Here is a 22,598-nt window from a genome sequence, read left to right on the forward strand (position 1 = left end):
TTTTGAACCCCCTTATGATTCATCACCCCCAAACTCAATCCCAGCCTTCCCTTTGTGGTATGGTACCTTGCAGTACAATTTCAGAGAGATCCATACACTTGAACACAAGTTATTGTCAGGAAACTAGAAAAATGTGTTTTTTGGCCCCTTTTTGGCCCTAAATTCCTAAACGTTTAGGGCAATTACCCCCAAACTCAAACCCAGCTTTCCTTTTGTGATATGGAACCTTGTAGTACAATTTCAGAAAGATCCATACACTTACACACAAGTTATTGTCCTGAAACTAGAAAAATGCTTGTTTTTTGCCCCTTTTTGGCCCCTAATTCCTAAAATATTGAGGCAATTACCCCCATCATCAATCCCAGCCTTCCCTTTGTGGTATGGTACCTTGCAGTACAATTTCAGAGAGATCCATACACTTGAACACAAGTTATTGTCTGGAAACTAGAAAAATGCTTATTTTTGGCCCCTTTTTGGCCCCCAATTCCTAAACGTTTCGGCAATTACCCCCAAACTCAATTCCAGCTTTCCCTTTGTGATATGGAACCTTGTAGTACAATTTCAGAAAGATCCATACACTTACACACAAGTTATTGTCATGAAACTAGAAAAATGCTTGTTTTTTGCCCCTTTTTTGGCCCCTTATTCCTAAAATTTGAGGCAATTACCCCCAAAATCAATCCCAGCATTCCTTTTGTGATATGGAACCTTGTGGTACAATGTCAGAGAGATCCATACACTAACACACAAGTTATGTCTGGAAGTTACAAAAATGCTTATTTTTGGCCCCTTTTTGGCCCCTAATTCCTTTACTGTTAGTACCATAACCCCCAAAATCAATCCCAACCTTCCTTTTGTGGTATTGAACCTTGTGGTAAAATTTCATAGAGATCCATTCACTTAAACTAAAGTTAGAGTGCGAAAACCAATGACGACGCCAACGTCATACCAATATACGACCACAAAAATTTTTTTACGGTCGTATAAAAATTGCTAAAACAGTACAACTGAACATTAGTAAGCGCCAGACCACATTTAAAATTAGTTGCTTCAATAGAGGCCAGGAAAAGTTTAAAGAAAATTTTGTGAGTACAAAGAGTGTTGTAAAGTTTCAAACCATCGAAAAACAGGAAGTAGCTGCATTGCAGTCTCTAAAAATTGCTTACATGCTACAACTAAATATTATCAAGCTGCATACCAAATAATAAATCTTTTCCTTTCATAGAAGCCGAGAAAACTTTGACAACAGTTTTCTAGCATAGGTCTTTTGGACAGACAGAATAGACACAGTGCCAGTCGAACAGTCGGTCTTACTAATTAGCGACAAGAATAATTTCAGACGACAAGAAGCGTCAAGAAGAAATAAATTAGCGACAAGAAGAAAAAATTAGCGACAAGAAGACAAATTTAGCGACAAAAAAGTTTAAATACTATTAAAACAAAAATTTATAGAAAAAGTCAATTAATTACACTGATTATTTGCTGTTTTATAAAGTTTCAATTTTTGTTAGATTTAGTACCACTATGTAGTCTTATAACGAATTTTTAGTAAAAATTAATTTATTACATTATTTTAATGTATCATATCAATCTGAACATTTTGTAACAATCCCATGTCCCATCCTATATATATATATATATATATTTATATATATATGGACCTTTTTCATGAAATAAATAAAGATTAAATTATCTTATAATTCGGTTTGAACCTTTGATATATCAACCATGCAGACTCGACATATTATCGATTTATTCATTTATACAGTAAACTGTAAATATATTCATTTAAACATATTATCCTTGAAAAACTCTTTCTAGCACAAATGAACACATGTTTATTTTCTTCGTTCAGTATCATGAAATAATGAAAAATTCTCGTATATCTAAAATAAAATCACATACATTTTAATGCATGTTTCTATATCTATTTATTTCAAATAATCATTATTAAGATATCTTAAAGCTAAATTTATTTTCTCGTCGCTAAATTATTATCTTCTTGTCGCTAATTAGTGAGACCTGTCGAAACAGTTACTAGACCAGCTTTTGCTGTTGGTGATGCAGGTAACAATATAGAATGCTATAGCTTATAAATTGATTAATGTCTTATTTCAAATGAATGTTGATCATAAAAACATTTTAGCAATAATAATTTTATCCAAAAAGACAGATAAATTATCATAGAAACAATGGGAAATTTCCTTCTGATATTTTTCCTCAGATAGAGGTTGTTCACCTTGAAGGTATGCAGGTGACAAATGAATTTATTTAATTTTCTTACCAAACAATTTCCTGGTGTTGTACCATTCTTTTTGCACCATGACAAATTATAGTTAGAAAATTCACCAGAACCATTTTTGAGAGTTGTTGATTTCCATTTGAATAAAACATGACTGTGACCAATGGCTTTTACAGTCAACAAACTAGGTAATGTGGGCCCTGAAAAATAATAAAACTGGAATGCGACCAATGGCTTCTATAGTCAATAAACTAGGTAACATGGGTCTTTAACAAAACAAAATTTGACTGTAACCAATAGGGCTTCTATAGTAAATAAAACAGGGGCCCTAAAAAATAATAAAATTTGACTGTAACCAATGGCTTTTATAGTAAATTAACTAGGTAACATAGGATTGAAAAATAATAAAATTTGACTGTAACCAATGGCTTCTATAGTAAATTAACTAGGTAACATGGGATTGAAAAATAATAAAATTTGACTGTAACCAATGGCTTCTATAGTAAATTAACTAGGTAACATAGGATTGAAAAATAATAAAATTTGACTGTAACCAATGGCTTCTATAGTAAATTAACTAGGTAACATAGGATTGAAAAATAATAAAATTTGACTGTAACCAATGGCTTCTATAGTAAATTAACTAGGTAACACGGGATTGAAAAATAATAAAATTTGACTGTAACCAATGGCTTCTATAGTCAATAAATAAGATTAATTATTCACAATAAAAGCCATTGGGAACAGTCAAGTTTTATTATTTTCCATTAAAATCAGGACATTTCATGACATTTACTGTACATTTACTGTCACTATCTCATACATTTTTTTTCTTATCATTGATCTTCATAAAATAAATAAATCAAAGTGCTTGTAATTACTGAAGGGCAAAGATTGCTTTAATGTATCAGTGGGAAGTAAAATTAAAACATTGCATTGTATAAAGCATTGGTTGTAGTTGATTCATGTACAATTATGGACAATGGAAGATAACTCCAATTTTAAAGATTACTTTAACAATGACATCATTGATATTTTTAGAACAGATATTAGATTCCTGCACCTTGCACAAGTTATGTAATTTTCTTGACAAGTATAACATCCATTTTGTAACTTGAATATCTGAGCATATATTTCATTGATAAATTTCAATAAATGTTCATGGATAGGATGTATAGAATGTTATGATCAATGCACTATATTTTGTGTATCTCAAAAGAAGTGATAAACCTTGGAAGATTTAGATATAAAGTCAGTACCATATAAGGATTTGATTGCATTTCATGTAATTTTTACCCAAAAATTGCACTTACTAATGTATTGTGGGTAAACATAAATATGAGCATCGTCTACAGTGGGATAGCCAACACTGGTTCTCTGTGTTAGTTTTATTTCATATTTTTTCAGTGGTTCCAATTGAATTTCATATGATATAGCTTCAGGTGGGATGTCTTCTATTTCAGTAAAATTTTCTTTCTCTCCAAAGGGAACAATATCCTTCAATGTAATTCTGTATGACTGTATAATGCCACATCTTTCTATATCAGCAATTGGCTGTTAAGAAAATTCAAACATATCATGAGATCAATGATAAGGAGTATTTATTGCTCCTATGGCTTAAAAATACTGTATGCAGTCTGGTTCCTTTCATTTTTTAGGACACCAGATTAAGGCTACTTACTTACTGCCTTAATCTGGAGTCAGTAGGGTACTGACTTACTGCCAGGGGCCTTGGTTACCGAGTGGTCTAAGTAGTCGAAATACTGTATCACTAGCCTGTCACCATTGAGGTTGTGAGTTCGAATCCCCCACAGAGCAGGTGCACTCGACTCCAATCTTAATTGACTAGGATTGTCAGTTTTCCTACCGAAGGTCAGTGGTTCTCTCTGGGTACTCCCGCTTCCTCCACCAATAAAAACTGACTGGCACGAAATAGCACAATAGTGTTGAATGTGGCGTTAAACACCAATCAATCAATACTTACTGCCCTGTACGCCATTGTCAATACTTACTGTCCTGTACGCCATTGTCAATACTTACTGCCCTGTACGCCATCGTCAATACTTACTGCCCTGTATGCTAGCCATCATCAATACTTACTGCCCTGTACACCATTGTCAATACTTACTGCCCTGTACACCATCGTCAATACTTACTGCCCTGTACGCCATTGTCAATACTTACTGCCCTGTATGCCATCTTCAATACTTACTGCCCTGTACACCATCGTCAATACTTACTGCCCTGTACGCCATCGTCAATACTTACTGCCCTGTATGCTAGCCATCATCAATACTCACTGCCCTGTACACCATTGTCAATACTTACTGCCCTGTACGCCACCGTCAATACTTACTGCCCTGTACGCCATTGTCAATACTTACTGCCCTGTATGCCATTGTCAATACTTACTGCCCTGTATGCCATTGTCAATACTTACTGCCCTGTACACCATTGTCAATACTTACTGTCCTGTACGCCATTGTCAATACTTACTGCCCTGTACACCATTGTTAATACTTACTGCCCTGAATGCCATTGTCAATACTTACTGCCCTGTACGCCATTGTCAATACTTACTGCCCTACACCATCGTCAATACTTACTGCCCTGTACGCCAGTGTCGATACTTACTGCCCTGTACACCATCATCAATACTTACTGCCCTGTAGTCAATACTTACTGCCTTGTATGCCATTGTCAATACTTACTGACCTGTACGCCATTGTCAATAAATACTACACTGTATGCCATTAGCAGACTAAGGCAAGACAGTTATAATGCTGTTTATTGTTTGTCTGTGTTTCGTATGTCTATCTTTTATAGGTGTTGGTGGTTAGAGTAGTCTGTTGTACTGTCCAATCTTGTAATCCTATTCTTTGTATACATTATATAACAAAAAAGATACCATGAGCAAAATTGTTATTCAAATAAAACAATACTACTTGTTCAAACTAGACTATGAACCCTAGCTATGAAGGGTGAGATGGGAATAACCAAATTTGGGAATAAAGGGGCAAAGCAGAATTTAGGGCGTGGGAATCAGGGATCCCTCTGTCCACCCCATCAGCTTTAAGGAATACAAATATATTTTCTGTTTACAGTATTATACAACTTTTGTATTTTGTAAGTATTCAAGGTAATAGCCAAAATTGCAACCATGGATTATAACTCCTATAAAGCTTCTATACAGGATTTTTGTGATTATTGCTTTTTTTAGATCTTGTCTTGCTGGTAATTTTTGAAGTGTACATTTCTTTTGATGTTTATACTTTTCAAGATATAAACAGCTAAAATGGTGGAAAATGGGGAAAAAAAGGATTGTTTATTTTCTAAATATTAGTATATAAAAATATACAAAAAAAGAAGTACATACCTCCCAATAGATTTTAATTTTCTCTGGATTATCTAGCTGTAAAAAGTAGCCTGGCCATAATATTGGTACTGCACCAGGCACTGAAAAATATGTTAAAGCAATTTAAAGGTCAAGGAACAGTAAATGGGCTATGACACAGATTTTGGTAAAATTTTGCATACAACTTTGGCTTGTTGAACTATAACTGAAAATCGAAAAAAATAATGCATTTATCTCTTTTATCATCTGAAATATAACTGATTGAATTCTTTCAAAATAGGTGAACATTTGTATAGAAAGCACATAAAATCGGCGAAAAACTGTCTTAAAATCATCCAATCTCTAATTTCTAATACATAGATTTTTCTTAAAAAACTATATGTTGTTGATATATAAATTTCCATTTTAATGATGTAAAATAATGTTTAAACAAACAGTAAACAAGTTAGAAAAATGTTGCTGTCAATATAACCATGAGTATCTGTCAAACTACATGTATTGTTAATGGTTTAACAAAAGTAATTCTATGCCAAACTAATTTTTTTTATTTCTATAAAAGTAAACAGATTGCCCTACCAAGACAATAAAAAACCATGAATAAATTGTTCAAAATGTATTTGCTTCATGTCAAAAATGTTCTTCTGACATACCTGCCAACTACAGGATTTTCACTCCTTGTCCAGATTGCAGAATATTGATTGTGAGTAAAGCTCTTAAACATGTTTTTGTGAAAATCTACATGAAAAAAATTGTTGATTTATTCTGATAAAATTATTACCATCTTCTGCAGTTCTTATAGAAGTTGTAACACTGTCACTCCAGAATCCAGTTTCCGTTCCGTTTTCAAAAAGTGGTCTAACTTCAATTGTTATATTGTATAAGGCATATGGCAAAAGCTTAGTTAAGGTCAGTTTGTAAGTACGAGAATCTGTTAACTGAAATCACACAAAAATTATATATTTAATAGCTGGTCCATCTTTTTTTCAGTCTACATATATTATATACATGAATACTACTGTTAGGCAGACAATACACTTTTTTGAGCCTACACCTTTATATGAATATAAATCATAACATAAAAGTACCCATTTCCCATATCTTACAGAATTCATTCACATTAATAAATTTAAATTTTGTAAAATGTAGACTTCTTTAAAATTAACAGGATAGCATTGATCTCAAAATACTTTTGAAGTCAGTTCCTTCTATTAATCATTTTATATTTCTTGACATTTTACGTAATAATTTATCATTTAAAACATAGAAACCATTTTAATATATGTTGAACTATGTTTTTGATAACAGTAAATTCAGTTCTGAATCTACAAAATATGGTTGATATAATAGATATTTTACAGAAGTTTTTTTACTGTCAAAGCCTAAATAATTTCTACTAACACTTAAATAAAAGATTTTTTGTTTATCTTGACTATGGCTTTGTCCCAAATGACACAAAACTACAGTTACAACTAACTTGTAAAAGGTACAAGCAAAAATTCGTAAGGGTTCCGCGGAACCCAGTGTCTCGCCTACTTTTGCTGTTAATTGCAGGCTCAACAAAAATGAGGAAAAAAATCAATAAAAATATTCCTTTAGATACTATCTTTTGATTGTAAGAAGCTTCTGTCCAAGTTTGGTATAAATCCAGGATAGTTTATGAATCTAATAAATGTTTTAAAAACTTTAACTACGAACTGTATTTAATGTCAACTGGAAGAAAAACTAAGTCCATTTATAAGTAAAATACGGATAAACAGGTACAAATTTTAACAAAATTTCCTTCTAGATACTAGCTTTTGATCATAAACAAGCTTCTGTCCAAAATTTGGTACAAATCCAGGATAGTTTAAGAAAGTTATTAAAATTTTAAAAACTTTAACCACAGAGTGAATGTATTGTTTCCTGGCAGAAAAACTAAGTCCATTTATAAGTAAAATACGGAAAAAATGAAATTTTTATTTTAACAAATTTACTTCTGGATATTATCTTATGATCATAAACAAGCTTCTGTCCAAGTTTGGTACAAATCCAGGAAAGTTTAAGAAAGTTATTAATATTTTAAAAACTTTAACCACAGAGTGAATGTAATGTTTCCTGGCAGAAAAACTAAGTCCATTTACAAGTAAAATACGGAAAAACAGGAATTTTATTTTTAACAAAATTTACTTCTGGATACTGTCTTATGATCATAAACAAGCTTCTGTCCAAGTTTGGTAGAAATCCAGGATAGTTTAAGAAAGTTATTAAAATTTCAAAAACTTTAACCACAGAGTGAATATTTGTGGACGCCGCCGACGACAACGACGACGCCGACGGAATGTAGGATCGCTATGTCTCGCTTTTTCGACTAAAGTCGAAGGCTCGACAAAAATTGATGTAACATCATAATTAGAGCTAATTTAGATGAAGTATACAAAATGCATCCTTGTCCTGAACATGCATGAAATATTTGCCACTGGATGATAAGCAACCCACAATCGATCAAAATGCATCCTGCAAACATTTATAGCACTTTTCATTTTTAGTAGAAATTAGCGCTGTTTGCAGGATAAGAAATGATGTTATTAAATAGCTATAGCCTTTTGAAAGCTTTTTTAATTCTTCTTCACATAGTTGAATTTTAACCTTCATTGATGGTAAACACAGGTTTCAACTTTTGTTTTCATATTAAAATAGCAAGCCAAAAATGTACAACAAAACTACTGAATAAAAAGGATTTGCTTCATAGGTGTCCAAATTTGTGTTTATCAGATTCTAATGACTAATTAAAAATATACATCCTGGAATATAATTACAGTGAATAAAATGGAAATATGACTCAATTATATAATTACAAAATAAACAGCTGCGCCACGAGCGCATGATACACCCGTCGTCTTGTGTGTGAGGTTTTATGTAATAATCAAATCCTTTCTGGGATACAGCGCGATATGTGAAAACCCCCCTTTTTAAAAAAAAAAAAATCAATAACTCTAAAATAAAAAAATAAAATTTTGAATCATCACCAAAAAGTATACAGATCTTTAGATTAATATAATTAAGAAGTGTGTAAAGTTTTAAGCAATAATCATAAATCGTTTTTGAGATACGGTGCGACATGTGGACGCCGGACAGACAGACGCCGGACCTTTGTATACCATAATACGTCTCGTCAAAATTTTGACGGGTGTATAAAAAGGATGTACAAACTGCTTAATAAAGCAGATAGGAATATATATATTCCTCCCTGAATTTTTTAAGCTATTTGCAAGAATATTGAAGGCAGCACTGCTTTTATAAAACCAACTTTGGTTTTAACAAAGTTGAAGAAAAAATTGTATACATTTGCATCCATCAAAAGCATTAAATGAAAAGAAATATGATTCATCTGCATAATTGAAAAAAAGAGCAGAAAAGAATTACATTTTGAAAGTCAGCAGAGTTTTTATACAACAAATTTGACCCAATTTTTTAGGAAGACCATACAATTTTCTTATTGTATCAAAGCCGAATGAACAGAACACAAAACATGTATAGTTTAACAAAACATTCTAAACAGAAGTAATGACTGGTTGGATAAGTGTTAAACTAAGGGCTATATATCCAAGCTCATTAAGAAGATGTAAAAGTTTATATCTGTCAAGTTTAATTCTAATTCATTTAGTGTTTCCTGTACAAAATTAAAGCTTAGTGGTAATTCAATCTAAGCATACACTTTACACAGGCAAATTTTGCTTAAATTAAATTAATTCAATTTCATGTAAATTCAAATTGTTTTCTTTCAAATGTAATTATTTTAATTGAATTTCATTTGAAAGTCATGAAAGTTTACATGTGCAATTCACATGATTATTTGGATAAAAATTCTTAAGTGTGTTTTTGGCAGATCAAATACATACAACTAAAAGTTATGAAACATCAAAAGTTTTGGAAAATTTTTCATGTGAAATTAATAAATTTTACATTAACTTTACCAGGTAGGTATTTTTAAAATTTGGTTGAATTCTTGAATAAAAATGTAATCCTGTGTTCATATGAAATTAACATAAAATTGCCTGCATAAAAATTCAATCTAAATCATGTTGAAACCTACAATTGCATTAAATCACAATGTTTCCCTGCCACCCATGCATTCAAAAAGCCAACATATGTACTCTATTACAACAACTTATATTAAAACTTTGTATAAATCAATCAAACAGCAATTAATGTTTTTAGACTGGACATTACAAACATGGTAACACAATAGTTTTTGTCAATGGTGTTATTTTTTTAACTAAACTGTTCAAATTCCAAACATAATAAAATTTCCAAGTTTTCAAGATATTTATCAATTAAGAATATGAAGGCATTGGGCCATGACCACTGGGAAAAAACGGTATGGTTCACTTGAAAGATTTTATCATTTCAATTCAGTGTACTTATATCTACAGTTTAGGAGTGGGGATCTCAACCTTTTTTGAAATGTTTACAGTAACAATTTATTATACAAGGGGGGTGGGCCATGACACCTGGAGGCAAACCCTATGGTGTACTGGAAAGGTCTTGCCATGGCAAACAAAAATTTATATGTTGTGTTTTGTACACAGTTGAACTGTTGTTTGTCTTTTGGTCTTTTTCTTTTTTTGCAATGGCGTTATCAGTTTATTTTCGACTTATGAGTTTGAATGTCCCTTTGGAATCTTAATTTGCCTCTTTTCTACTGTTTTGAGTAGACAAAATCTAATCTTTCTAAAACATTAATTAATAGATATTTAGGTCAATTTTGAAGAATAAGGTCAAATTTCATTTTTAATGGTATATGACATAAGGTACGTGATGTTGCACCCATGTGTCAAATATCTAAAGCTTCTATCAAAGGATATAACTGTTATGATTTCGACAAATAAATTTCCCACAAATTTTTTTTTTTACAATGAGGTCAAAGGTCAAGATCATATGATGCTATAGGAAACATTATCTTATGGTATAACACTTTTATTCAAAATATCATTTAAGTCAATGTCAATTTAAAAAGATAGACCAGATAGCTTTGACCCAAACAAAGTTGTATGAGAACAAGAAACAGAAGAAGATGAGGAACTAGATACCATTGATATGGTAGCCATCTCTGTGGGCCCCGCTGTGAATAATGTATGGTAAAAATTTGTATCTTTATCATTGGACATGGGGTTGTCAACTGAAACCAAAGTTTTTGACCTTGACCTTTGACCTAGGAAGTATTTCTTACTTAACTACTTACTATGACGGATGTGTGTTAAATGTTTAGCTGCAAATTGATTCATATACAGGACAAGTTCATGTGAATGCATTATGAACATAAACCCTGCTGAAACCATCATGCTGAGATTGATTTTTAAGGTGCTTTTCACAAGGGAACAGTCTGGAGGAAAACATTCCACCCTACCTGGACCCATTATTGGGACTTTGAGCAATCAATCTTTGCTCTTACTCCAAACTGACATTTGCTTAGGAGAAAGGCAGCCAATCACAATTTTCAAACAAGGGCAGGAAACACACAACCTAATCCAGATGAGCACACTACAAGGAGACCACTAAGGCAGTTCATCATCAGAAGAAGAAATATTGGTATTTCTGAAACATAGTCTCTCTTTGTCAAACAGGAGACATGAATTCAATGATCCATAATTCTGGAAACCACATCAAAAGGGGATATCCAACACTTTGACTATATTTGGCTCGTTTAATTTTCACAAGAAATTTGAACCACACAATTTAAAGGAACAATTTCATTGAATATATAGCAGCTTGACAAACACTAATTTTGATCATTACGAAACTTTGATTTCTCTTTACTAATAGTATCTGATTAAAACGTTCAGCTGATTTGTAAAGAGTTAACTCCCTTAGGTGTTCTGTAACCCTTAACCTGCTAACAACATATATAAATCGGGATTGGGTATTGGTAATTATATGCATGTTCTTAATGGTAGATGATTCATGACTAGGTATGGTTAAGGATCAGTGAATCATGATTTGGCATGTTCTTAATGGTAGATGATTCATGACTAGGCATGGTTAAGGTTCAGTGAATCAGGATTTGGCAGGTTAATGGTAGATGATTCAGGACTAGGCATGGTTAAGGATCAGTGAATCATGATTTGGCATGTTCTTAATGGTAGATGATTCATGACTAGGTATGGTTAAGGTTCAGTGAATCATGATTTGGCATGTTCTTAATGGTAGATGATTCATGACTAGGTATGGTCAAGGATCAGTGAATCAGGATTTGGCAGGTTAATGGTAGATGATTCAGGACTAAGCATGGTTAAGGATCAGTGAATCATGATTTGGCATGTTCTTAATGGTAGATGATTCATGACTAGGTATGGATTAGGTTCAGTGAATCATGATTTGGCATGTTCTTAATGGTAGATGATTCAGGACTAGGCATGGTTAAGGTTCAGTAAATCAGGATTTGACAGGTTAATGGTAGATGATTCAGGACTAGGCATGGTTAAGGATCAGTGAATCATGATTTGGCATGTTCTTAATGGTAGATGATTTAGGACTAGGTATGGTTAAGGAATAGTGAATCAGGATTTGGCATGTTCTTAATGGTAAATGATTCAGGACTAGGCATGGTTGAGAATCAGTGAATCAGGATTTAGCATATTCTTAATGGTAGGTGATTCCGGAATAGGTATGGTTAAGGATCACTGAATCAGGATTTGGCATGTTCTAAATGGTAGGTAATTCAGGACTAGGCATGAATAAGGATCAGTGAATCAGGTTTTGGCATGTTCTTAATGGTAGGTGATTCGTGACTAGGTATGGTTAAGGATCAGTGAATCAGGGTTTGTCATGTTCTTAATGGTAGATGATTCATGACTAGGTATGGTCAAGGATCAGTGAATCAGAATTTGGCATGGTTTAGGATATGTTTTTCAGATTGGGCATTATTAAAGATATTTTAATCAGGATATGAAATGATTTATAGCAGATGAGTCATGGAATAATAAATTTTGCATATCTATTAGTGATCCCTATGTGTATATCTTATGAAATAGATGTTCCTTTATAATATTAGTTCCAAAGGGCAGAAATATTCTGGAATATTACTTCCACTAAAAGACATATTACTATAATTGTTCCTGACAAATTAAAGGCTAGGGTATAGAATAATTGTTTCAACAGGAACAGATATCATAGAATTGCATATAACAAATTTAATTATTCCAGAAGAGCTTCTGTTTGGAGGAACATATACATGTTGCCATAGATATAATTCAATGTTTGTTTACGAACAATGGTGTTTGGGATATTTGAACAGTTTAAGGCAAAATTAAACAGCTTCGTTCTTACTTTATGTAATGTATTATTAAATCTATTTCTTATACTAGGCATTCTGTATGGTAATATCTCTGTCTGCCAATATAATAATTACTAAAATCAATAACCAGCTTATTATGACACAATATATTAAGTCTAAGATTTGAAACACATATTTTACACAATTTTATGCAGAAACTAAAATGAAACATGCATTCTGTGAGTATTGCCTGGCAATACATAGTCCCCTACCGGTTAAAAATTCATTGTACTGGAACAAAATGCTAACTTGATCCATAACTTGTCATGGTGTAAACTATATAACAAATATCAAGTCAATATCTTCAAGCATGACGAAAAAAAGTGAGGAAAACTGATTATTTGAGGGAATTTTCTATGTCGAAGGACCATAACTCCACAAAATCATTAGACCGGACCAAAATTCGAACTTGATCTGTAAATTGTCATGATAAAACTATATACCAATCATCAAATCAATATCTTCAAGCATGTAAAAAAAAAAACGTGTGGAAAACTGATTATTTGAGTGAATTTTCCAAGTTCAAGGACCATAACTCTACACAAAATCGTCAGACCAAAACAAAATTCAACTTGATCTGTAACTTGTCATGATAAAACAATACACCAAATATCAAATCAATATCTTCAAGCATGAAGAAAAAAAGTGTGGAAAACTGATTTGCCGGACTGACAGACAGACAGACAGACAGACAGACAGACAGACAGACAGACAGACGGATGGAGTGCAAACCTAAAGTCCCCATGGACTTCGTCAGTAGGGGACTAATAATGACGCAGGCAAAGCTAGTTTACTATATTTCTGCTGTATAAATTTATCATAAAATAACAACAACAATTATAGCAACATGAAAAGATTTTATAAACTAGGACATCTTCCAAAATTCATCAACAAAAAAACTCAAATTCCATTTAAATTCATGGTACAATACCAATCAAATTATAAATCAAACTACAAAAACTGTGAGCACTAAATAAGCTCAAAAATACAGCCCTGATCCATCATTTGTATAGATATGGAAAAGACCATGCATTGCTGTAGGAGTTTTAAAGGCCAAAAAGAATAAGATAAAAAAAAATCAAATATATGATTCGCTTATTGGTATTATATAAAAAGAAAGGTCCACTGAAAGTTTCTTTAAATCTAGTTTTTAGTTTAGGACTAGATGTGGATACTACAAGTACATACTTCTGTGGTAGATACTGTAATTTCAGAATTTTGTGTGTGCATTTATTTTATGGATTGTTAAACAGGTGCCAAATGTGGAACAGGATGTGCTTACCCATTCAGTAGCACCTGAGATATCCACCGGTTGTTGGTGGAGTTTGAATTGTTCAGTCTTTAGTTTTCTATGTAGTGTTTTGTACACGGTTGTTTGTCTAATGGTCGATTTTTGTTTTTTTTTGCTTTTTGCCATGGCATTGTCAGCTCATTTTTTCAACTTGAGTTTGAATATCCCTTTCATTACGCCTCTTTTTTTGTTAAATTATGTACTAAAGTGTGAAATAAGTCATAGCAATTTCAGGAAATACTGCATATGAACACATACTGCTAGCAAAATTGACAATGCAAGTTTTTTTTGTTTTTGCAACACATTTCCAGTCCCTATCTGAGTAACAATATAAACAATAATAAAAACGTTGCAAAAATTTCTGAATTTACAGTGTATAAAATTTCTCTGAAATACCATCAGTGTTATTTTGAGTAATTCTAGGGTGAAAATGAGTCAGGGTAAATAAATATAAAACTGCAAAAAAATCAGATGATACTTGCAAGCAAAAATAGCAAGTTTATTTGGTGCAGGCCATCTCGAACAGCTTAATTTCATTCAAGAAACAAACAAATATCACAGACAAATGCATAATAGACACATAAATATAAATAATTACAAAACAAAGGAATCACAAGGTGGTACTAAAAATCCCCAAACCAAAATATCATAATATGGGGTGTATGGTAACAAAAATCAAGCAACTCAAGAAAACAAACAGCAACATAACAAAGGAATTACAGTGTGACCCTAGTAAACAATATATCATGCTGCCTACCGATCTCGGAAATATTTGAACATATTCCTTCTGCTAAAAATATACAAACATACAAACTTACTGATATTTTTATTACATAACATTTAAAAAAGCACTTATTTCTGAGCCTTATTTTATATATATAAATAATTTCACTCAATAGGTGAGATATGAAACTATTCGGAACAATGTGCTTAAATATTGAAACATGAAATAACTGTATGACAAAATACTTAAACAGAGACACACTAATACAGAACTATATCAAGGCATGATGTCTTACCATCCAACTCCCCTTTGGATCATATTCAGAGCTGTATTGAATTCGGAATTTCTTGGACATCTGTGAGTTACTATGGTTCCACGTAAGTTTGATGGTAGTTGCATTCCTTTCATATTTCAAGTTTTCAATACTAGCTGGTTTAACTGTAAGAGAAATATTAATTTTACATGTTTAGTAGTCACCTGAACAATTACAGATGTATTTTTCAACTATTAGCAGCCTTAAATATTCTTTCGGGATCATTGTCGTTTAATGAAGATGAATTTGAAGCTAACCCTGGATTCTGTCAATTTTTTCTTTTTAGTTATATTCCTTGGTTTATGTTTATCTGGACATTGTAATTTAACTACACAAAAATAAATGACAAAGAACATGTCAAAAACATTTTTGATTTCTTTTTTTTTCAATTATTAAAAAAAAAAAAGGTTCAACAAATTTTAAACAAGAAATGATTGTAACAGGATGCTGTTACGAAGTCTCCCAAACGAAGCTCCCTTAATTCGTAATTCCCAGGGTCGCCTGACACTGGACAAAGTCCAGTAAAGTTATATGCATTAGTGATGCCTGGGGACTAACCCTGTATATCATTCAAATCATCTTGGCATGACAAACCAGAATATATATGGTTTAGGGGTGGGGATCTCGACCATTTACAAGATACTAGAACATTGGGGGTGGGGGGAACCCCTGGGGACTGACCCTATAGGTCATTCAAATGTTCTGAGACATGACGAACAGGAATATATATGGTTTAAGGGTGGGGATCTCAACCATTTACAAGATATTAGAACATTGGGGGTAGGGGAACCCCTGGGGACTGACCGTATATGTCATTCAAATGTTCTAGACATGATGAACAGTAATATATATGGTTTAGGGATGGGGATCTCGACCATTTACAAGATATTAGAACTTTCTCAAATGGCAGGGGGTCGGGATGACCCCTGGGGACTAACCCTGTATATCATTCAAACCATCTTTGTATGACAAACCAGAATATATATGGTTTAGGGGTGGGGATCTTGACCACTTACAAGATATTATAACTTTCCTAAATGGCAGGGGGTGGGGGTGACCCCTGGGGACTAACCCTGTATTTCATTTGACGTGCTTTATCATGACAAACCAGAATATATATGGTTTAGGGGTGGGGATCTCGACCATTTACAAGATATTAGAACTTTCTCAAAAGGCAGGGTGTCAGGATGTCTCTGGGGACTAACCCTGTATATCATTCAAAACATCTTAGCATGACAAACCAGAATATATATGGTTTAGGGGTGGGGATCTCGACCATTTACAAGATATTAGAACTTTCTCAAATGGCAGGGGGTCAGGATGACCCCTGGGGACTAACCCTGTATATTATTCAAACCATCTTAGCATGACAAACCAGAATATATATGGTTTAGGAGTGGGGATCTCGACCATTTACAAGATATTAGAACTTTTTTAAATGGCAGGGGGTGGGGGTGACCCCTGGGGACTAACCCTGTATTTCATTTAATGTGCTTTATCATTCAGAACATTTTCAATTAAAAAGATTGTGTCTATCACAAACGGTTTTCAATTTATAATCATTTGAAAATTTAAAAAAAAAAATCCCATACGGTTCTATAGTAAAAACCTCCTTTCTTTTTGCCCCTCAAAGTACCCCTTTATAAACCCTATTGCACAAACAAAACCCTGATTGCACTAGACATGTTAGTCTAACATATTGTGAAACCCTAAGTTAATCTGACAAGCGGTTTTGGAGAACGGGTGCGGACAAGTTCAAATTTAAAAGCGGCGGAAGAAGAAGAAGAAGAAGAAGAAGAATAATAAGAACTGAGCAAAACCAATAAGTCTTCCCAAACTTCGTTAGGGAGACTTAATAATGAAATATAATTGATTAAAAATCAACATCTCTCAGATTATGTCCAACAATCTATAATGGTTAATTGCCTCATTGTTGAACCTAAGCTAACTAAATGGAGTTTTTTCCAGGTCTTAGAATTAAATTCTTTTTTTTTGTTAGTGACTGCCATATTTTTGTCAGATTATATTGAGTCATTAATATTGCTTTTGTGTGTATGTTACTGTAACTTAAATTAATTGCCTTCAAGTTTTTACCTACCAAAAGTTCTCGGGTTAAACTCAAATATGCTTATGTTAGAAACTTTCCGTGCCTCATTTGTAATATTAATATCAATTTCAATATCAATTTCAGTACTCATGAGACCCATAAATATTTTTCGTGGAATACTGATTTTTAAACAAGTGCCATTTCTTTCTTTGTACTGCTGGTCAAGTTCTTTTGCCATTCCTCTGAAACAAAAATCATGAAGAAATGAACTAAAATAATATAGTTCAAAAGTTTAAAAACAGAAAAGTGCCAACCTTATACATGTACATAGTTAATTAGTTAATACAAAACAATAAGACTCAGATAATGATCACTATTTCATCGATCTTTAAAAACCTGTATCTATAAATCCATCTGACCAACAGCAGGCCAGCCTTGGCAACCGAGTGGTCTAAGTAGTTCATCTACTGTATCATTAGCCAGTCAACACTGAGGTTGTGAGTTCGAACCCCACACCTGCCAGGTGCTTTAAACTCTAATCTTAATAGACTAGAATTGCTAGTTTTCCTGTTTAAAGTCATGGTTCTCTCCGGACCCTCTCTGGCTTCCACCACCAATAAAAACTGGACGCCACAAATTAGCCAATAGTTCATAAAGTGGTGTTAACCACCAAAAATCTGTCAATCATCAATCAATCAATCTGACCAACAGCAAGAAAATACTATAATCTTAAACTCTGAGGAAAATCCTGACCTTTTGCATATCATATGATCATTGTGGAAATTTATGTGTATGTATAATTTGTTTAATAGTCAGACAAAGCTTTACTTTATTGTCTTCTATCATTGAATATTTATTTTAAAAGTCTTAACTACCAGAGGGGATTGCTGGAACCTCGCAAACCCCCTTTGGCTACGGGTATGAGGATGCTGAGTACTGTAAATTCAGAATTTAAACTAATGTGTGCAGTTATTATTGCAAATCACTAATTACTGGTAACTAGAGGCTCTCAAGAGCCTGTGTCGCTCACCTGTATTTACTGATGCTTTGGAAATCATGTAAAATAAGGTTAAAATCATAATTAATAGTATTAGATATTAGATATTATAATAATATCTAAGATAATAACAAAAAACTGCAAAATTTTTGTAAAATTACTAACTCAGGGGCATCAACCCAACAATGGGTTGTCGGATTCGTCTGAAAATTTCAGGGCAGATTAATCTAAATCTGATGAACATTTTTGCCACCTGTCAGATTTGCTCTAAATGCTTTAGTTTCAGAGATATAAACCAAATACTGCATTTTACCCCTATGTTCTATTTTTAACCAAGTTGGTTGGAAGGTGGGGTCATCGGACAAATTTTTTAAACTAGATACCCTAATAATGATTATGGCCAAGTATGGTTAAATTTGTCTCAGTAGTTTCAGAGAGGAATATTTTTGTAAAATATTACAAAAATTTACGAAAAATTGTTAAAAATTGACTATTAAGGGCAATAACTCCTAAAGGGGTCGACTGACAATTTTGGTCATGACAACTTATTTGTAGATCTTACTTTGCTCAACATTATTGCTGTTTACAGTTTATCTCTATCTATAATAATATTTAAGACAACCAAAAACTGCAAAATTTCCTTAAAATTACCAATTCAGGGGAAGCAACCCAACAACAGGTTGTCAGATTTGTCTGAAAATTTCAGAAGTCAGATTTACTCTCAATGCTTTGGTTTCAGAGATATAAGCCAAAATCTACATTTTACCCCTATGTTCTATTTTTAGCCATATCGGCCATCTTGGTTGGTTGGCGGGGTTGTCGGACATATTTTTTTAAACTAGATACCCTAATGATGATTGTGGCCAAGTTTGGTTAAATTTGGCCCAGTTGTTTCAGAGGAGAAGATTTTTGTAAAAAGCAAACGACGACGGACGACTATGACGGACGGACGGATGACGGACGCCAAGTGATGAGAAAAGCTCACTTGGCCCTTTGGGCCAGGTGCGCTAAAAATACTAGATCTAATTACCGGTAATGAGATTTGAAAAATTTTGTGAAAGAAAATCACTACTGAAGTTATAATTTAAAAGTTTTTATTTGTGCATTTTTTGCATATGGTTTTGTCTTACTTTCCTGGATATTGTTTTTCATAACTTTTGTCTCATTATGAACATCTATCCAAATGGATATATCTGTGAAAATTCTGTATACAAAGAGGGTCTAAAGGATGATTATATTTACTTACAGGATGCCATATTTGACTTTTACATCAACCATTGTATAACCTAGAAGGTTCCATCCTCGGTACACTACTCCAAGATCAAACCAACATGTCATATTGAACCAGTTGTACACAAGGCAGTGAAAACTTTTCACTGGAGAAGGACGAACTAAAAAATGTCATGATAAAACATCCTTAATTTACTCTATGCATAAATGAACTAATTGCATATAAAATTAAGCAAATGCTTAAAACATCACAGTTGCAATATATAAATGATATGTGTTTGTTTCCTTTTTCAAATTGCTTAAATTTCATCCCTTAGAACTGTTCCAATTTCGCTATACCTATATATATTTTTGGTTTATAAGCTCTTCAACATTTGTATATGAGTTTTTGATTTTTAAAGCTTTTTGCTTTGAGCATCACTGACTTTTCAGCAACTTACACAGAAAAAGTGTAAAAAATCCCACTCGTGTAATTAATTTATAATTTAGTAATTTACAAATAAATTAACAATTTTTGTATAAATAGGTAAGAAGTACTTAATATCAAATTCAAACAAAATTTTTAAATTGTTCCAGCAAATATCTGAATACTCAAATAAAAAAACATAAACATATTTTAGTTCATGAAAATTACTAATCCTTAATCAATGCATGTGGAAATGAATTGTACATATTCATCTGATGAAAACTATTCATACAAAAAGTAATTCTCTATGGAGATCATTGAATAAGGTAGTTACAATAGCAGTGTTTTATAGCGTAACTTTGAGCATGCTGCTACAAAAAACATTTCTATATATATCCCATTCCTTAGGGTAGTAAGGGACTAAAGTGTAGTTTACACATTCATGTACAAAAGTTTAAAAATCAAAATAAAAACAGTTTTTGCCAAACTTGTTTTTCAAGCTTTTCCCTACACCATAGTTGTATATAAGGCTTATATGAATAATAAAATAGAAATAAAAAGGATAGCTTTGACTAAATATTCCCCAAAATTAAGTAAATTGAGGTCACTGGTTATTTTATCTTAAACTTGAGAGAATAACGTTAAGTAAACTAAAAGTTACTTAATGAAGGCCGTAATAAAAAAAAATCTAGATTCTAATCCCACTTTTTGTTAAAAAAAAAAAATTGGGGAGCTTAAGGCAAACTATATTATTTATTTTCTTGCCATAGTTAGTGAAAATTTCTAGCATTATAAATAAACTGCTTCGCTGAGCGCAGCTGGATACGCCCGCAGAGGTCCAACCCTGAACAGTTGGGGCAAAAATGGACACAATATTCAAGCTTGATACAGGTCTGAATTTGGATTGTAACTAAATATTTGACATATTATAGGTTTCTGAATAAATGTAGTCAAAGAACTTGAAATTGGTTATATGAATTGAATTTATATTAAATTAAAGATTTCTTGCTGTTGTGCAATACACTGTGCAGTTGCGCAATACTTAGTAAATCTGTTGTCAGACTATAAACAAATAAAGTTCAATTAATTCTCAATGTCATATTAGAAATTTATGAAAATGTAAAGGGAGCTTACATCAATAGATATAAACAATTCACCAAAGTTTCATGAGAATTGCTGACAGCATTTTTGAGTTATTGTCCGAAAACTGGAAAATCCCCCCTTTTTTAATGAATAAAACCCCATTACTCAAAAATGATAAATGAAAAATTTATAAAATTCTAAACAGAGCTTACATCAGTAGATATAAACAATTCACCAAAGTTTCATAAGAACTGCTGAAAGCATTTTTGATTTTTTGTCCGAAAACTGGAAAATCCCCCTTTTTTTATGAATAAAACCCTGTAACTCGGAAATGTAAAATCTAAAATATATAAAAATCGAAAGGGAGCTCATGTCAATAGATATAACCAATTCACCACAATTTCTTGCAAGTTGGTGAAAGCATTCTTGAGAAAACTGGAAAATCCCCCTTTTTTTAATGAATAAACCCCATAACTCGGAAATGTAAAATCTAAAATTTATAAAAAACGAAAGGGAGCTCACTTCAATAGATATAAACAATTCACCAAAGTTTTTTGAGTAGATGTCCGACATGTTGACGACGGACGTACAGACGGACAGACAATGGTATACCATAATACGTCCCGTAAACGGGCGTATAAAAAGTCAAAACAATTTGTGGGAGGTAAGGATGAGAATCTATTGTTTTTTAATAATGATCTAAAACAAACATATACAAAACTCAATGCCAAAAGTTTTTTGAATGCATAGTTTTAAATAACATTTAATTACCAATTCAACAATGTAGTTACTATATATACTATTAATTATGGCATACACCTAGTACAGCATGATATGACTTACACCACCAATACAGTCATTTCATATTCAGAGGAATATTTTCAAACAGAATAATGCAAATTTTATGATGGGTATGGCCTTACTGATTCTTCACATTCTGCAGAAAAGTACATGTATATCCCTATTCATTTATTAAAAAAACCTGGTTATTACATCTAACAGAAGATTTTATTGTCCCACTAGTCAGAATTTGACATATCGAAAATAGATCAGCTCAAAAAAAAATTAATAAAGTAAGGAATAAATGTGGATAGTGTCCACATGTGGACACAGATGATGCCCCCGCTTGCATATCATATAGTTATAAAGGGACATAACTGAAGAACAGTAAAAGTGACGCTACCCAAATTTGAACTTGATCTGAGTTTTGTTGTAATAAGCATTGTGTGTAAGTCTCATAACATTTGGTTGAGGCTAACTTAAGTAGAGAACACAAACTAAAAATTCAGCAATTTTTCTATTTGTAAACATGCATAACACTAGAACAGTTGTGTATAAGTTTTATAACATTTGGTTGAGACAAACTAAAGTTAGAGAACAGAAACGAAAAATTTTGCAATTTTTCCATTTATAAAGGGGCATAACTCTAGAACGGTTAAAGTGACGCCACCAAAATTCAAACTTAATCTGTGTTTTGTGGTAATAAGCATTGTGTATAAGTTTCATAACATTTGGTTAAGGCAAACTCAAGTTAGAGAACGGAAACCAATTTTGGTTCGTACGTACATACAGACGGACAAGGGTAAAACTTAATGCCC

The 22,598-nt window shown here is 32.6% G+C and overlaps 1 protein-coding gene and 1 long non-coding RNA gene across 10 annotated transcripts in view; both read right to left on the reverse strand.

The window, feature by feature from the left end:
- Window positions 1-22,598, reverse strand: part of LOC127699161 (uncharacterized) — a 66,998-nt gene that overhangs the window by 17,945 nt on the left and 26,455 nt on the right. For 6 of the 8 annotated variants that reach the window (XM_052202915.1, XM_052202908.1, XM_052202926.1 and 3 more), the window contains 8 exons: window positions 19,528-19,672; window positions 17,336-17,526; window positions 15,220-15,362; window positions 12,903-12,965; window positions 6,376-6,532; window positions 5,619-5,698; window positions 3,556-3,796; window positions 2,285-2,442 (listed from right to left, as the gene is read on the reverse strand). In XM_052202915.1, the coding sequence (XP_052058875.1) occupies window positions 2,285-2,442; window positions 3,556-3,796; window positions 5,619-5,698; window positions 6,376-6,532; window positions 12,903-12,965; window positions 15,220-15,362; window positions 17,336-17,526; window positions 19,528-19,672 (1,178 nt within the window). Of the gene's footprint in view, window positions 1-2,284; window positions 2,443-3,555; window positions 3,797-5,618; window positions 5,699-6,375; window positions 6,533-12,902; window positions 12,966-14,957; window positions 14,991-15,219; window positions 15,363-17,335; window positions 17,527-19,527; window positions 19,673-22,598 lie in introns of all 8 variants that reach the window. The other 2 variants (XM_052202943.1, XM_052202953.1) reach the window with 2 other exon arrangements.
- On the reverse strand, window positions 4,331-5,611 carry LOC127699945 (uncharacterized). Of its 2 annotated transcripts, none has more exons than XR_007981309.1 (3): window positions 4,958-5,611; window positions 4,586-4,686; window positions 4,331-4,441 (listed from the first exon to the last, which is right to left on the reverse strand). It is a non-coding gene; the product is annotated as an uncharacterized LOC127699945 (long non-coding RNA). The 2 variants fall into 2 exon arrangements; XR_007981308.1 differs by having other exon boundaries at window positions 4,586-4,742.

The sequence above is a fragment of the Mytilus californianus genome, unplaced genomic scaffold (assembly GCF_021869535.1).
Source record: "Mytilus californianus isolate M0D057914Y unplaced genomic scaffold, xbMytCali1.0.p SCAF_1, whole genome shotgun sequence".
Lineage (NCBI taxonomy): Eukaryota > Metazoa > Mollusca > Bivalvia > Mytilida > Mytilidae > Mytilus > Mytilus californianus.